This window comes from Hyperoodon ampullatus (assembly GCF_949752795.1).
Source record: "Hyperoodon ampullatus genome assembly, chromosome: 2".
NCBI lineage: Eukaryota > Metazoa > Chordata > Mammalia > Artiodactyla > Ziphiidae > Hyperoodon > Hyperoodon ampullatus.
This window is the reverse complement of record NC_136915.1, coordinates 113,377,541-113,392,273: the sequence shown is the minus strand read 5'-3', so window position 1 is coordinate 113,392,273 and position 14,733 is coordinate 113,377,541. Positions and strand designations below refer to the sequence as shown.

Here is a 14,733-nt window from a genome sequence, read left to right as displayed (position 1 = left end):
ACTGTATTCTTTCTTATAAATGTGGATTTATTAGGCTCTGCTCCCTAAACAACTTCAACAGTATATGACACGGATTACGTACTCTTATACATTTGTGGTTTTAGTAAACCGTCCTGAGACAGACTTCGAGCTGATACTCTGTTGGATATTTAGAGAAAACAAGTTAACAAGAGGTGATCTCAAAGTATTTGCTTACAGACAGGCAGCGTGAGTGGATAGCTTTCTAAGCTGCCTGTGAGATGCCAGTGCCTGGCATTTCCTGCACTCTGGCCTTGAGGCTGGACATGAAACTGACTTCCTAGTAAAAATGACAGCTTCCTTGACAAAGTCCAGCTGTTTATACTAGAGGCTGGAAAATTTTTTCCGTTTATATGTACGGGCCGATGCTGACTGGAAATTATTGCCAAAAAAGGGGGGGCGGGGAGTTGCTCTAGGAGCCAAACACGTAGTAGTCAACAGAAGGAGAAATTTAGCTGTGAGAGATTATTTTTTTAGACTGCTCTGCTTGTTCTTTACTATTAAAAAAATCTGCCACTCAATATTTAAGAAAGTAGCCCTTTAAGTGGGTAGCTGGGTTTGTGCCGTTCAGTTTCCACAACGGCTTGCTGGAGCGCTTCATAAAAACATTCCCATAATTCCCCGCAGAACGAGGGCCCGCCTCCTGATGACGTCCAGCCTGCGGATTGGCTGAAGTTGGGGCTGAGGGCGGCTGTAGTTGAGCGGGAACCGAGAGCTGGCAGTAGCCATGAAGGCTGTTGGGCCACCCGGGCCGCGAAGCGACGGGCTGTTCTGCTTGCCTCTGCAGCGCCTCCTGTTGCTGCTTCTCTTTTTGCTTGGAACCCGGGCCAACAAACTTAACGTGCCACAGGTGTTATTGCCCTTTGGCCGGGAGCCAGGCCGGGTTCCTTTCCTGCTGGAGGCGCAGCGGGGCTGCTACACTTGGTGAGGGGTGGAGGGTCACGAGGGTATGCACCCCCAACGCCACCCAGGAAGAATGGGAGGGGTTCCTCAACCGAAGACGCCACAGGAATGCTTTGCGGTCACTCGGCCTGAAGAGCCCCTTGCCCCTAGGGGCTGGGAGTGGGGTGTCAGTGGGAGTGCAGTGGCCAGCCCTTCTGAAGTGGCCTGTCCTCGTTGTGTGGGATGTCTTCAGCTTATGTGTGGGGCCTTATATGAGCAGTTAGGGTGTGAGACTGGCCTTCTTATTGTGTGTTGGGAGGGGTAGTCACTGTGTGAACATCTATCAGGGCGCAAGGAAGCCCCGTGTTGGAGGCCTCAGGCATTGATGGCTACCCAGTGCGAAGAACTTTCAGTGTAAACAGCTAGAGAGGGAGTTCCCAACGTGTGAGGAAATTTATTGAGAGGCTAGAGAGGCTTAGGTTGTGAGTTCTCTACAAACTAAATAAAGTGGGGTTTTCAGTGTAAAAACACAACTAATTATTGCATACATAACTAAGCACTTTGCATGTGTTAACTCATTTGGTTTTTACAGTCTTATGAAATATTATTATTCCCATTTTACAGATGAATGAATTGAGGCATAGACACCATGAAGTATAAACTTCTTGTAATATGAGAAGATGTATTTTGGGTGGAGATGAGATCTGCCTGTAATATTATGTTTCCCCCTTATATGAGAGTCCTCTCAAAGTGTACACTCAACTTTGGGGTAATCAACTCTGGGGGGATAACTTTCTGACTGGTGGTGGAAAGACATGATTTTCTGGTGTGAGAGGACCCAAACATAGGTGGTGTGGTTCCCTAAGGTGTGAGGGAACCTAACGGAAGTGGGTTCCAAAGTATCAGAGGGCTCATCCTAATTGGAGTAGATTTCCCTTTACCATCACTTAAGAGAAGCACTAAGGTTTGTCCAGAGTGTAAGAAGTTCACCTCGCATTTTATGAGGAAGTACAAGGGAATCAGGCTTATATGATGGTCCACTGTGATTTATTTCCTGACTGAGGATGATGGAAAGCATGAATCTAGCATTGAAAGCCATTCCTTCCATCCATCTAAAAATATTAATGATTTTTTAAATTGTATTTTGAGTTGGACTCACACCTCATAATTTGGGCAACATTTCCACCTTAGAAAGCAGCAGCCCAGTTTCTAGGATCGGAGGAAATCCATTCCTCAGAGTGTGAGAAGCCAGGTCTCTCATTTTTGGAAAAACAACATCAATCCTATTTTTATATACTGAGGGAAGAAAGTAAAAATCTTATTTTAAATATTGAGGGAGGAATGTAACTTGGCACAAGGGATCACTGGAAAATGTTCTGACCAGCCTCTCCCACTTAAATCTTGTATCCCTAAGCAATGTTTCTACTTTAAAGAATCATTTAAATACACCTGGTAGTATGTAACATGGAAAAACTATAGGAATCTATGTTATACCAAAAGTTAATTTTAACCCACATTCTTATTTCATACTCTTATGTATTTTATTCTGGCAGGCATTCCACCCATCATGATGCAGTAACTGTTGAGCCTTTATATGAAAATGGCACCTTATGTTCCCAAAAAGCTGTGCTCATTGCTGAATCTACCCAACCAATACGCCTCAGCAGTATTATTCTTGCTCGAGAGATAGGTATGCTGAGACAAAACACACTATGTAACAGTTCATCAAGAGTAGAATAATCTGATATCTTTTATAGATGGTTAACAGAGACGGTGTTGGCTTCAAATGATGAGGTAGAAAAAAGGGTTCCTGCAATTGTGGCATCCTATTCTGTGATTTTTTTTTTTTTTTTTTTTTTTTTTTGGTACATCCAGCCCCTGGCATGGTGCCTGATACAGAGTGGAAACTCTGGTTGTTTGAACCAATGGTGAAAGGAAGGAACTATTTATCAGAACTAGCTTGGGTGTTAAGGTCTGAGGTTGGTCTTGAGTGAGGCAAAAGGCAGTATAAAAACTAGTACTTCTCAAAGTGTCATCTATGAATCTAGCATCTGCATCATCAGCATCACCTGGGAGCTTGTTAGAAATGTAAATTCTCAGGCCCCACCTTAGATCTGCTGTATCAGAATCTCTGGAGTGAACCCAGGGATCTGTATTTTTAACAAGCTCTCCAGGTGATTCTCATACAGACTAAAGTTTGGGAAGCACTGCAGTAGTCTATTTTAGACCAGAGCAGCTTAAGAAATGCTATTTGTGGGACTTCCCTGGTGGCACAGTGGTTGGGAATCCGCCTGCCAATGCAGGGGACATGGGTTCGAGCCCTGCTCCGGGAAGATCCAAACATGCCGCGGAGCAACTAAGCCTGTGGGCCACAACTACCGAGCCTGCGCTCTAGAGCCTGTGAGCCACAACTACTGAAACTGTGTGCCACAACTACTGAAGCCCACACACCTAGAGCCTGTGCTCCGCAACAAGAGAAGCCACCGCAATGAGAAGACCGCGCACCACAATGAAGAGTAGCTCCCGCTCGCCACAACTAAAGAAAGCCCGTGTGCCACAACGAAGACCCAATGCAGCCAAAAAATAAATAAATAAATAAATAAATAAAATTAAATTAAAAAAAGAGAAATATTATTTGTATCCAAAATCAGAGCAGGGCTCTTTGTATCCCTGAGTTTCTGGCACTTGATATTGTCATATTGATAGGCCAGAAATATCTGTATGGCTTTTATTTTTATTTACTTATTTTTTTCATTTATTTATCTTTGGCTGCATTGGGTCTTCATTGCTGTGCGTGGGCTTTCTCTAGTTGCGTCGAGCAGGGGCTACTCTTTGTTGTGGTGGGCAGGCTTCTCACTGTGGTGGCTTCTCTTGTTGCGGAACACAGGCTCTAGGCTCACGGTCTTCAGTAATTTCAGCACGGGGGCTCAGTAGTTGTGGCGCACGGGCTTAGCTGCTCTGCGGCATGTGGCATCTTCCTGGACCAGGGATCGAACCCATGTCCCCTGCATTGGCAGGCGGATTCTCACCCACTTCGCCACCAGGGAAGTCCCAATGTATGGCTTTTAAATATTTTGATAAGTTATATATCTATACTATATTCTTAAAGAGAAATTCAAGACGTTTGGTATACCATATTTCTTATTATTGAAGATGCCATCTATTGTAAAGCTATTTTTTTTGCGGTATGCGGGCCTCTCACTGTTGTGGCCTCTCCCGTTGCGGAGCACAGGCTCCGGATGCGCAGGCTCAGCGGCCATGGCTCACGGGCCCAGCCGCTCCGCGGCATGTGGGATCTTCCCAGACCGGGGCATGAACCCGTGTCCCCTGTGTCGGCAGGCGGACTCTCAACAACTGCGCCACCAGGGAAGCCCCCTGTAAAGCTATTTTTAATGCACCACTAAGAAAGAACAACATTGCCAACTAAACTATGCTTTTCTTCACTTAGAATTTTTACTTTATATCTACTGAAGAATTCTTTGACTTAGATGGTTATTTTTATTATGTATCACTCTCATGCCTGATAAAAAGGAAAATATAAATAAAATTAACTGGTTAAAATATTCCTAAGACAAATTTAACATTTTGCCTCATCTGAATCATTTTTTGACTGGGAATCATCAGTGTCTGTGTTTATCCCCACAACATCGTCTTTTGTGCCATCGAGACTGTTAGTGACATAGAATTTCTTAAAAGAATCAATTAAAACCAAAACCACCTAAAAGGTATTAGTATTGGGCTCATAAGTTAGCTTTGCAATTATATAGAGCTGGTCTGTTTTTGTCTCCAACTTTGAAAAGGTTCCTAGCACATCTGAGTCACCACCTTTCCCACCCTGTCTCTTTAACCATTTGGTTCCAAAGGAAAAAGAGTGCTCCACCATTGTTCACCATGTTTTCTTCCAACTACTAATAGCCATTCTGCAAGTTTGATGTTGGCCCTTTTAAAGTTCTCACATATGCAGTCAATGACAACTATGTCATGACTGCTGCCTGGCTGACAATTCTAAGATGTCATCAGTTATAAAATCCCAATTTCAGAGATGTTAAAATGTAAAAAAAATGAGTGTCTTAGAATCAATGAAATATGAGATCTCAAAGATGAGAGTCTTTGAGGACCATATCATGCAGGGCAGCTACAATAGATAGAGAAGGATATCAAGGTCAGAAAAAAAGCATTGCTTTGGTCACATATGCTATTTTTAATGTAATTACTCTTAACTACATGAATTCATTCTGATATTGAAAGATTCATTCACATAACTGCTAGGGAAAATGTCAAATCCGGCTCTCAGCTTTGTTTCATCTGACTTGTAAGTATTCCAAAGTTAAATATCTTTCAAATCAACTTTCCCAATTTTGCTATTAATACAATTGTGTAAATAGGTGATGGAGACTCCCAGTAATGAATGGCAGTCTTGGTGTCCTACCAGGTGCATTCTCATCTGAATGGGAACTGACTGGTACGGTGAAACGGGAGGTGGGGGAAGGGACATTTTGAAAGGGAAGAGCATGCTTTAAGAGAAACGGTTCATTTGTTTGACAAATATTTATTGAATTGCCTACTAACTATAAGGCTTCTGTAAGGGTTAAAAGATTTAAGCACTCCATTGGTGTTTAGGTGCTTAGGATTTTGTTTATGATGTTTTTGGTGATAGTGTAGTAAAGAAAATTAGTGGTTATGACAGAGAAAATGGATAGAGGTGAGAGACAAGGTGGGCATATTCTATTTGGTAAGAGTGCCAGATTTCTTTTGATTTTTTGTTTGTTTTGTTTTGACTAGGTGTTACCTCCCTTTGCTAAAATCTTTAAAGAATATAAAAGGTTATAAAATATATATATATATAAGTTTATATAGTTAAAAGTAAATCTCTAATCTCATTTCTCCAAGAGACAACCACTTTTCTGTATCCTTCCAGAGGTAGTCTATGAATATATGAATATGTCTCTTTGTAGTGGGATATCTAGATTTTCAACCTTAGGTACAGGACAGGTAGAGGAGTTTGGAGATGAGGGTATAATTTTAGGTAAAAAAGCTCACATGGAGGATGAAGGAAGGGTTTGGACAACTGGATGATTTCGGTGGAGAGAGTAGAATGGGGTGATCAGTACGTTTTGCACTGTGCTCAGCATGTGGTTAACGTTAAGTAAATACTTATTATTTGCTGCAGTGGGTTGTAATCATAAAATCAAGAGGAGTTGATTTGGAAGCTAGGATAAAAATGAGAATCAGGGCAGAAATATTTGTTATTTCTGCTCCCTCTGTTTTGCCTCTGGCACTGCATCCCTTTGGTTCTCTCAGTCTTGTCTTCATTCTCTTATTTTTTTCTCCTTCCTTCTTCCTGGATCACCTCTCCTCTTCTCTGCCTCATAAATTTTTCTTTATTACCTCATTACTGTATGAACCTGAAGTAATATGGACATGTAAATAAGAATATTCATTATATTATTTACTAAAGTTATTTGTTTCTTTTTATCTTTAAAAGCAGGTAAGTTAAATGTTTGATATTTCTCCTAATCACTCTAAATTTACTTATGTCATACAAGGTAATTTTTTTTCTTTATGGTCAATGCCCCTATATTGAAAAGCTTTCTGCTACTGAAGTAGTCAGATGGATAGGCATTATGTATACAAGGTTTTTCGTATTATTTATGTAAGGTCACAGCTGCTTCACATTTCTCCACAGAAGAATTTAATTTCGCATTTAATTGATGCTGTAGTATCCAATGCCTGATTATCTAGTGTATATTATTTAAGCTCACCCTTCTTTCCTTCCTTTGCCATCCGTGGAAGACTTCCTTAATGGTATATTCTACTAGCAGATTCTGTGAGATTTCAACTTCTCTTGGTTCTTGTCCATAGGTCTCATATCTTGGTCTTCAATTCTTTTAATTTCAGGTTCTGCTCTTCAGTTAAATTTTTTTTTTTTTAATTCAGTGATTTATTTATTTATTTATTTTTGGCTGTATGGGGTCTTCGTCGCTGCACACGGGCTTTCTCTAGTTGTGGTGAGAGGGGGCCACTCTTCGTTGCAGTGCGTGGACTTCTCATTGCAGCGGCTTCTCTTGTTGCAGAGCACGGGGTCTAGGCGCGCAGGCTTCAGTAGTTGTGGCTCACAGGCTCTAGAGCACAGGCTCAGTAGTTGTGGCGCACGGGCTTAGTTGCTCCTCAGCATGTGGGATCTTCCCAGACCAGGGCTCGAACCCGTGTCCCTTGCATTAGCAGGCCGATTCTTAACCACTGAGCCACCAGGGAAGTCCCTTCAGTTAAATGTTAATCAAGTAGAAGATTAATTTAATTTTTTAAACATTTTATTTTAAAATAATTTTAGATTTACAGAAGAGATGCAAAGATAGTACAAAAATTTCCCATATACCCTTCACCCAGTCTCCCCTAATGTTCCACTAATGTCCTTTTTCTGCTCTAGGATTCACTCCAAGATACCACATTACTAAACTACATTGTTATCTTACCTTAGTCTCCTCTGATCTGTGACAGTTTCTCAGCCTTTCTTTGTCTTTCATGACCTTGACACTTTTCTTGTTATAGATTTTTAGAAGGAAAACCTCAGAAGTGAAGAGGCCTTCTTACTGCATTATATCAGGGGGTACATGATATCAACATGACTTATCACTAGTGATTTTAACCTTGATCACTTGGTTAAGGTAATGCCTATCAGGTTTATCCACTGGAAAGTTACCATTTTTCTCTTTCCATATGCTGTTCATTAAAAATGATCACTAAGTTCCGTTCATTCAAAGGAAGAGAAATTAATCTTCACCTCCTGGAGGGAGGTGTGTCAAAGAATTTGTGGACATACATTAAATACCACCACAGTAACTAATAAATATTTGGGGGAGATACTTTGATATACCCTGTTTCTCTTTAAAGTTTCATCCACTAGTTTTTGCATTTGTCTATAAATCTTGACTGTAGCAGTTATTACTGTAGAGTTCTAATGATGATTTTCTCTTTCCCTCATTCCTTCCTCACTTATCTTTTTTTTAAACATCTTTATTTTATTCATTTATTTTGGCTGTGTTGGATCTTTGTGACGGCGCACAGGCTTCTCTCTAGTTGTGGCGCGCGTGGGCTGTAGAGCGCGCAGGCTCAGTAGTTGCTGCACACAGCCATAGTTGCCCCGCCGCGCGTGGGATCATACTTCCCAGACCAGGGATCGAACCCGTGTGTTCTGCATTGGAAGGCAGATTCTTAACCACTGGACCACAAGGGAAGTCCCCTTCCTCACTTTTTTTTTTTTTTTTTTTTTGGTTGTGTTGGGTCTTCATTGCTGGGCGCAGGCTTTCTCTAGTTGCGACGAGCAGGGACTTCTCATGGCAGTGGCTTCTCTTGTTGTGGAGCATGGGCTCTTCTAGGCACGCAGGCTTCAGTAGTTGTGGCGCTCGGGCTCTAGAGCGCAGGCTCAGTAGTTGTGGCGCACGGGCTTAGTTGCTCCGCGGCATGTGGGATCTTCCTGGACCAGGGCTCCAACCCGTGTCCCCTGCATTGGCAGGTGGATTCTTAACCACTGCGCCACCAGGGAAGCCCCTGATTCTCAGGCTTTTTAATCTCACGGTCCAGGGGAAAAAAAAAAAAAAAGAAAGAAAGTGAGAGAGAAAAATTTATTGGCAGGCAGGACTGACATATGGTTGCCACCCTCTTACTTTCCTAAATAAATATATTTTTAAAATCTACTCTTACCATAATTTCATTAAAAAAATTTTTTAACACTTCAAAAGTAATATACAGGGACTTCCCTGGTGGTGCAGTGGTTAAGAATCCTCCTGCCAATGCAGGGGACACGGGTTGGAACCCTGGTCCGGGAAGATCCCACATGCCATGGAGCAGCTAAGCCCGTGTGCCACAACTACTGAGCCCACGTGCCACAACTACTGAAGTCTGCGTGCCTGGAGCCCGTGCTCGGCAACAAGAGAAGCCACCGTGATGAGAAGCCCGCGCACAGCAGCGAAGAGTAGCCCCGGCTCACCACAACTAGAAAAGGCCCGCAGGCAGCAGTAAAGACCCAACACAGCTAAAAATGAATGAATGAATGAATGAATTTTTTAAAAAGTAATATAGAATGTAAGGATAAAGTATATTCCTTTGAAGTGAATATATTTAATTTTATTACTGTTTTAAAATTCTTATTTTTCCATGGATGAATGAAAACATCATTATAGATCAGTGTTTGGGAATCACTAGTCTAGTGTCTCTTTTTGTAAACAGATGCTTTTATATTTTGTTGCTATGCTGTTTTCTTCCACAGGTTGAAAGGAACTGTTACAGCCTTTCTTTTTCTTAGTATTTAGAATAAGCTCCTGAATGTATGAGACATTTAAAAGATTCATGACCTGTTGAACTAAGTTCTCAGTTTTGGGGTTCATTGTAGTGACTGACCGTGAACTGCGCTGTGACGTTAAGGTTGATGTGATAGACAGCATTGAAATTATATCTCGAACCCGGGAACTCTATGTAGATGATTCACCACTGGAACTGATGGTGAGGGCATTGGATGCTGAAGGTAAAGAATGTCAAAGGACTCAACAAAATTAAATAGAATAAACACCTTTGTGTTTAGCATTTGGAAACAGCAATTTGAGAGATAAAAGTAGATTGGAAATAATATTTATTTTCTCATATGAAGTTCATGTGCATGAGGAATTAATAATTCTGAGTATGGTTTGATGTATTAGCTACATACTTTCATTAAAATTTCCTGATTAAAATCCAGATCCTGCCACTGAGTTTTAATGGTCCCTAGATCAACAATTAAGAATATTTTTTGGAATTTATTTTTAGCTCTGTTTTGATCAGTCTGCTTTCTATAGGCCAGGAAAATTAAGTGTAAACCTGTGAAAAAGTTTTATAATTTTAAGTTTATCTTTCTTGAGACTGATTTTACATGCTTTTAATATACTATATTAATATAATATGTAAAAAAAAGAACATTTAAATGCATTGCTTCTTTCTTTGTAAACTAGTAAAGAGTGATTTTTTAAATCTGAAAAATTAATGTATTAGAAATATTGAACTCTAGTTTATATAAAAATTTTTATTGAAGGGATCAGGATTTAGAGATACCTGTCAACCCTGAGGTAGACTATAAGGTGGCCTTTATGTTGAAAGGAACAGAAAGAGTGCCATAATTTTGTCAACCAGAATTTAATCAGCTTGAATCCTTTTCACTTTTAGAAGGCTTATACGACAACAGTACTTACATTGTTTGTGTAGGGGTCTTCCTGGTATTTGTGTTTTAATTCATTAATGATAGTGCTTCTATTTGTTAATGAAAGAAGCCTAAAAATAATTTTCTAGTTAGGTTTCCCTTTCTTGTTAAAGATACCTGAATATTTTTGAATATGTGATTCTGTCTTGTCTGCTTTTGGCTTGCTCTACAGGAAATACTTTTAGTACTTTGGCAGGGATGATGTTTGAGTGGAGCATTGCCCAGGATAATGAATCAGCAAGAGAAGAACTGTCTAGCAAAATTAGGTAACCTTGAAATCAAACATAACCATCTGACTTTGAAGGAGACATCTGCCTTTGGGTACCACACTGAACAGCAATCATTTGTGTGGGCTTTGATAATCTTTCAATCTGGAACTTTTTGGAACAGATAAATTTATCAGGGGGAAATGTCTTTGGTAGAATGACATATGGCATGGATTCAGGTACCTTTATGATAGTTTAATTTGAGCCACTGCAGAGGAGTTCATGAGCTCAGGACTGTACAATTATTTGTCAGGTGTATCTTCTGCCAGTTTTATTGTTCAAGCTATCTACGCATGCCGAAATACAGTGAGTGGATAATAGTATGAAATTTTGTCTTCAGTACCAAGTAATAGCTCTCAGACAATGCAAGTTTTAGTCCTACAACAGTTTTAGCCAGAAGCATATTAAGTACTTTTCTTCTATCTAGTCCTTGTGGAAATTTAAAACTTTTGACACTATATAGACATTGAAGAGATTATGTTTAAAGTCTCTCAGAGCCTTTTGGAAGAAGACTCATTAATTTACTAGAAACAAACCTTATTTTATCTCTTTAGGATTTTGAAATACTCTGAAGCAGAATATTCTCCCCCTGTGTATATAGCTGAGATGGAAAAGGAAGAGAAAAGAGGAGATATGATTTTGGTGTCTGGGGTTACAACTGGTGCTGCTGTTGTAAAAGTTCGAATTTCTGAACCATTCTATAAGGTAAAATGTTTGTGCTATAAACTTTCATTTAATAGTCTTGCCTATGGAATATATAGTTTTTATGTTTTTCTTAGTAGAAGCCCTCTAACCTGATATGATTTGGGCCAATTGAAAAAGTCATTTGAAATGGATAAACATTTTTTTTAAAAGTTGTCTTCCGGGCTTCCCTGGTGGCGCAGTGGTTGAGAGTCCGCCTGCCGATGCAGGGGATGCGGGTTCGTGCCCCGGTCTGGGAGGATCCCACATGCCGCAGAGCGGCTGGGCCCGTGAGCCATGACCGCTGGGCCTGTGCGTCCGGAGCCTGTGCTCCGCAATGGGAGAGGCCACAACAGTGAGAGGTCCACGTAAAAAAAAAACAAAAAAAAAACAAAAAAACAAAACTTGTCTTCCTTAGACATGTTATTACCCAATTACAACTGACATTTTCTCTTAAAACATGTAACTGCATTTTATTCACCAATCCTTTGAAGTGTAGGTCCAAGAACTTTGGCTGTGAGTTCACTGGTTAGAAATATACATACTTGTTCTTGCATAAATTACAGCTTCTAGTTTCTTTTTTTTTCATTTTTCATTTTATTTTATGGTCAAGTGAAAAATTACACAGGTGTGAAACAATTTGAGTGCAGGATTCTATATTTTTCAAGGATTTTCCCCCAGTCTTTTACATTTCTCACCTACACCTAATTTGATAGCAGTACCTTTTAGCAGCTTACCTTTAACTTCTTTTCAAAACATTTAAATTTTTATAGAAACTCTTTTCATATAATGTTTTTTTAATGTAATTATAATTAAAAGTGCAACTGACATAAACAGCGTTGGGAAAAACAAATGTCTTTTGGTAAGCATTTAATTCAAGTGGCAGGAAGGTGTGTGGACATCTAGAGAGCAGCCTATTAACCTTGTATTGGGTAAGCCTTCACAAGAATCAATACGTTCAACAAGGGATATAGAGTAACTTAATCTAATTCAGTTCACTGGAAGTTGGTTAAAAGAGTTTCCATGGCATACCGTTGTCTTACCTTTCTCCATTTTAGCATAGTGCCTTTTTATTTACCTTCTCTTCTCCTTTAGAAAGCTTGTCATTTTCTATTCTTTGTTTGAGTGACTTAGAAATTTAATATAGTATTAATATTCATGATCACTTTTTTTAAACATCCGTATTAGACTATAATTGCTTTACAATGGTGTGTTAGTTTCTGCTTTATAACAAAGTGAATCAGTTATACGTATACATATGTTCCCATATCTCTTCCCTCTTGCGTCTCCCTCCCTCCCACCCTCCCTATCCCACCCTTCTAAGTGGTCACAAAGCACCGAGCTGACATGATCACTTTTTAAAAATTAATTAATTTATTTATTTCTGGCTGTGTTTGGTCTTTGTTGCTGTGCACGGGCTTTCTCTAGTTGCTGCAAGCGGGGTCTACTCTTCCTTGCAGTGCGCGGGCTTCTCATCGCTGTGGCTTCTCTTGTTGCGGAGCACGGGCTTTAGGTGTGCAGGCTCTAGGTGCGCGGGCTTCAGTAGTTGTGGCTTGTGGGCTCTAGAGCGCAGGCTCAGTAGTTGTGGCACACAGGTTTAGTTGCTCTGCAGCATGTGGCATCTTCCCAGACCACGGCTCGAACCCATGTCCCCTGCATTGGCAGGCAGATTCTTAACCACTGCGCCACAAGGGAAGTCCCATGATCACTTTTTAAGGCTAACTGAAATTATGATCTGTGATTAAGAAAGCATTTTTTAAATCTTGATAAAATATTTTAGAAGAAACTTATTAAAAGTAAACTTTAACGAGGAAGATGACCTTGAGGATTTTGCCTATGGAAACTTTGTGTTTTTTTCTTTCTTCTTTTAGAAAGTGGCAGCAGCATTGATACCTCTGCTTGTTTTAGAGAATGTATTTCTTATACCATCCCATGATATTTATCTCTTAGTAGGAGCATATATTAAATATCGAGTTGCAAAAATGGTTCAGGGAAGAATGACAGGTAAGTATCTTACCTTTTCCTAAGACTAACATTTCCCAAATCCTTTCTGCTGACAAGAGAAGCAGCTCCACATTATGTATGCAAAATACTTCTCTCTGTCTTTAGATTTTGTGATAAAGTACAGTTTACCCTTGAACAACACGGGTTTGAACTGTGCAGGTCCACTTATACACGGATTTTTTTCAATAAATACTGCAGTACTACACGATGTGTGGTTGGCTGAGTGCGCGAGTGCAGAACTGGGGTTGCGGAGGGTTGACTAATATGCGGATTTTCAACTGCGTGGTGGTCAGGGGTTGGGGGGGGTGTGTGTCAGTTCCTGTAACCCCTGCATTGTTCAAAGATCAGCTATATTCCTTAATTGCTGTACTTGAGCTAATACTGAGCAGAGATAGTCTCCATGTCTTAAACAGGCTAATGCTGCTTAACTTCAGTGCCCATAGACATCTGTATTGTCTATTAAAACAACAACCAAAAGTTTACTAGCTTTTAGAGGGCAAGTGAAGAAACTTTACCAGAAGGGACTTGAATGATCTTTGCAAAAGGTGTTTATTGAGAAACTCAGTTCATTAACTAAAAAAACTTAATACTCTATTGACCCCCAAAGTCCCACTGAGTTTATAAAGTGTGCGTTTGCTCCATTAGCATTAGTCCTTTACTTACTTTAGTGAGGATCCCTCCTCCTACTCTCAGTTCACTGAGTTTTAAGAATATAAGCAATACCAAAAATAAACTTATATAGTATTCTCCTCAAAATGGCTACATGTAGAAATTCATCATAGTGAGGGAAATTAAAAGCAGATTGTACTCTTATTTAGACTTGCTTCCTCTTATAATCCAACAATACGCCATTGTCCGTTGGAATGGCTGCCCTCGTTACATTTATGTATCTTTCATGTCTTACAGAGGTGAAATTTCCCCTGGAACATTATACACTGGAATTGCAAAACCACAGAGTTTCATGTAATGTGTCTCTTCCTGGGAAAGTGGCTTTACTGGATGAGAAAACAGCCATGGTGACTGCTGTCCAACTGGGCCACACTAACCTTGTCTTTATCCATAAAAGTATCCTTTTGCTCAAGTTTTCGCTGCCAATCTATATTTCCTTGAGCATGCTATACATGTTCCTTGGTAAAATAATTAGTTAAGCATGATTATAATACTACTATATTTATTTTCTATAGGTTCTATTTTTAACAAAGCACTATAAATTATTTTTGTCATAATTTCTAACAAAGGGTAGGTACAGAAGAGTAGTTGGAACTTGGAATCTGTTGACTTCAGAGCTTATGTGCAACCTCAATCAAATTATAAATAGGAGACTGGGGAAAACAGTTTGGAGGAACTTGTGTAAATGTTATTTAATTTGTTCTTTCCTATTTTCACATGAATAATTGAGAAAAGATGGTATTGTCTGAAGTGGCTACTTAATTAATATTTGTTAAATTGAGAGTAATTTTTAAAAATTCGCTAAACTTGGGCTTCCCTGGTGGCGCAGTGGTTAAGAATCCGCCTGCCAATGCAGGGGACACAGGTTCGAGCCCTGGTCCGGGAAGATTCCACATGCCGTGGAGCAACTAAGCCTGGGCGCCACAACTACTGAGCCTGCTCTCTAGAGCCCGCAAGCCACAACTACTGAGCGCGTGTGCCACAACT

The 14,733-nt window shown here is 40.1% G+C and overlaps 1 protein-coding gene across 1 annotated transcript in view; it reads left to right on the top strand.

Moving 5' to 3' along the window:
- Window positions 1-9,381: 9,381 nt before the first annotated feature.
- Window positions 9,382-14,733, top strand: part of NUP210L (nucleoporin 210 like) — a gene marked incomplete at its 3' end in the record, with an annotated part of 73,725 nt that continues 68,373 nt past the window's right edge. Inside the window, exons 1-5 of the mRNA XM_079728384.1 lie at window positions 9,382-9,421; window positions 10,299-10,392; window positions 10,947-11,097; window positions 12,945-13,077; window positions 13,984-14,142. Coding sequence (XP_079584510.1) covers window positions 9,397-9,421; window positions 10,299-10,392; window positions 10,947-11,097; window positions 12,945-13,077; window positions 13,984-14,142 — 562 coding nt within the window. The 5' untranslated portion in view covers window positions 9,382-9,396. The remainder of the gene's footprint in view (window positions 9,422-10,298; window positions 10,393-10,946; window positions 11,098-12,944; window positions 13,078-13,983; window positions 14,143-14,733) is intronic.